Source organism: Lactuca sativa, chromosome 7 (assembly GCF_002870075.4).
Source record: "Lactuca sativa cultivar Salinas chromosome 7, Lsat_Salinas_v11, whole genome shotgun sequence".
Lineage (NCBI taxonomy): Eukaryota > Viridiplantae > Streptophyta > Magnoliopsida > Asterales > Asteraceae > Lactuca > Lactuca sativa.
In genome coordinates this window covers 17,907,947-17,910,076 of record NC_056629.2, presented here as the reverse complement: position 1 = coordinate 17,910,076, position 2,130 = coordinate 17,907,947, and the positions used below count along the sequence as shown (strand labels likewise).

The 2,130-nt window shown below is 36.4% G+C and overlaps 1 protein-coding gene across 1 annotated transcript; it reads right to left on the bottom strand.

Moving 5' to 3' along the window:
- Positions 1-238: 238 nt before the first annotated feature.
- Positions 239-1,759, bottom strand: LOC111890924 (acyl-CoA--sterol O-acyltransferase 1). The gene has a single exon (XM_023886997.3). It carries the CDS (start codon positions 1,620-1,622, stop codon positions 450-452), a length of 1,173 nt encoding a protein of 390 aa, XP_023742765.1. The 5' UTR covers positions 1,623-1,759; the 3' UTR covers positions 239-449.
- Positions 1,760-2,130: the final 371 nt, after the last annotated feature.

Here is a 2,130-nt window from a genome sequence, read left to right as displayed (position 1 = left end):
GACGACCCTTTTGATTTTATGATAATGATTTTTTGAACAAGTAAAAATGGACTTTATACCCTAGAATGTCAAAAAAATAATATTAAGGACATTTTAAACCAAAATAGAATACCCCTAAGAAAAAACAATAGAAAAAAAAACTTAAAAAGAAAATACAATACATGATCAAAAGATACGTATAGACTCATCCATATTTAAAATACATGTCCACATAAAAGTAAAAGCTACCGTGATGAGATTGTGAAAATCAAAGAAGAGAATTTGATAATTATTTTTAAATTATTACATGTATGTTTTGAATTAATATTGAAAGCTAACGTGATAGGCTTAAAAAGGATAAAAGAAAAGAGAAAATACAGCAAAAATTATATGTAAGGTGAAGTAAGTAATAAATAAAAAATTAAAAGCAAAAAGTCTTATATACCCTCCTATCTTTGGCGCGTTTAGCTTCAATAGTAAGGGCAAGATACGTCATTTGGACCAACAAATCTTCCACGAACAACAAGTTCCATGAACGCAACCAATTCTTTACACGACCGGAGTTCCGTCTCACACCGCAAGAACGGCGGAAAGAATAACCAGAAGCTGGTGGCCATCACCACACCCAACGCCAGCGGCCCGGAAACCAACGCCGGCAGACGGAATCTTCCACCCACCGCCCTTTTAACCACCAACTCCAAACTCACCAACACGCCGTGAATCACGAAGAACCATGTGACTTCCCATGTGGGTTTTAGTCGTCCAAGGTAATAAAATATTAACTCGTGCATCAAACCGGAGACGATAAACGTGGCCGTTACTGCCGGAAGCGAGGCTAAATCTCTCGATAGAAATCTACCGGAGATTGATCGGACTGGAAGGTACACGGTTGGATGAAGTATACCTGTAACCATTAGATTCCATCTCTTTCCCCAAAAATCTTGTAGAGATGTAGCCAGATACGGCTCATCGAACTGTGGTTCGAGCTCGAAACCAACAATAGCTCGAGCTAAATACGCAACCATGGCTAAACCTACATCTAGAACCACATAAATATGAACACAAAACAGAGCCATTTTCATTAGAGGGTGTAACTGATCTCCATATTCATAAATCTTCAGCAACAAAACAAACACCATAAACTTGACAGAGTAATTGATCGGCGATTTGTTTCCCTTTTTCGAAGCTCCACCTGCTTGAGATTCTTCAGATTTTCCATTGACTTGAGATTCGTCAGATTTTCCTTCTGATCGGCGTCCATTAGCTTGAGATTCGTCAGATTTTCCATTAAGTTGAGTCGATATCTTCTTATTTTGGGATTTATCGCTGATTTTGATCGGGACGCAAGCAGTGAGGATGAATTTGGACAAAGGGAGAGGTGGATTTGAAAACAAAGGACCTTTATCAAACGCATACAACAGCAGTTTGAAGTTTGCAAGCCAGGTTATGAAGAAAGAAGTAGTACCGCAGAGATGAACAGCAGTAAGGAGGAGAGGGAGGTAGAAGAAGATGCAGAAGACAGGGATGAATGCTAAAAGACGTGTTGTACCTGGTGCTATAACTTTACTGATTTTGCGGCAGAGAAGGAGAGATGCCAAGACTGTTGTCCATACAAATACGAAGTTTTTCATCTCCCCCTCCATTGTTGACTTGAGTTGAGTTTTTTTTCTCCTTTCTCAAGATCTTCAATATGCAGAGGCTTTGTGGATGGGGGATTCTAATCGCACCCATAAAAATACCACTCAACCCTTTAATTGCATATATTTTCTTTCACACGTCTACTCACTGTCATTAATATGCTTTGGTTTTAATTCTTTATTATATTAATCGCTTATTATAAACATATTTTCAACAATCGTTGTTTAAATTTTATTAGTTACAGATAAGTCCCTCAAGTATATACGTTTATTTATTAGGATGTTCTTTTACCGTATTTTAGAACGATATAAATTATTGAGTAAATTACAAAAATAGTCCCTGTAGTTTGAGATAATTTGTACATTTGATTACTATTTTTTTTTAACTCGAGCGGTCCATATTCTATATTTTTTTTTTGCATACTTAGTCTCCTTCCGACTTAAAAAAAGTGTTTTGCCCTTTTTATTTCCTTTTTGAATTTTTATTGCATATTTATTGTTTACGTTATTAAAA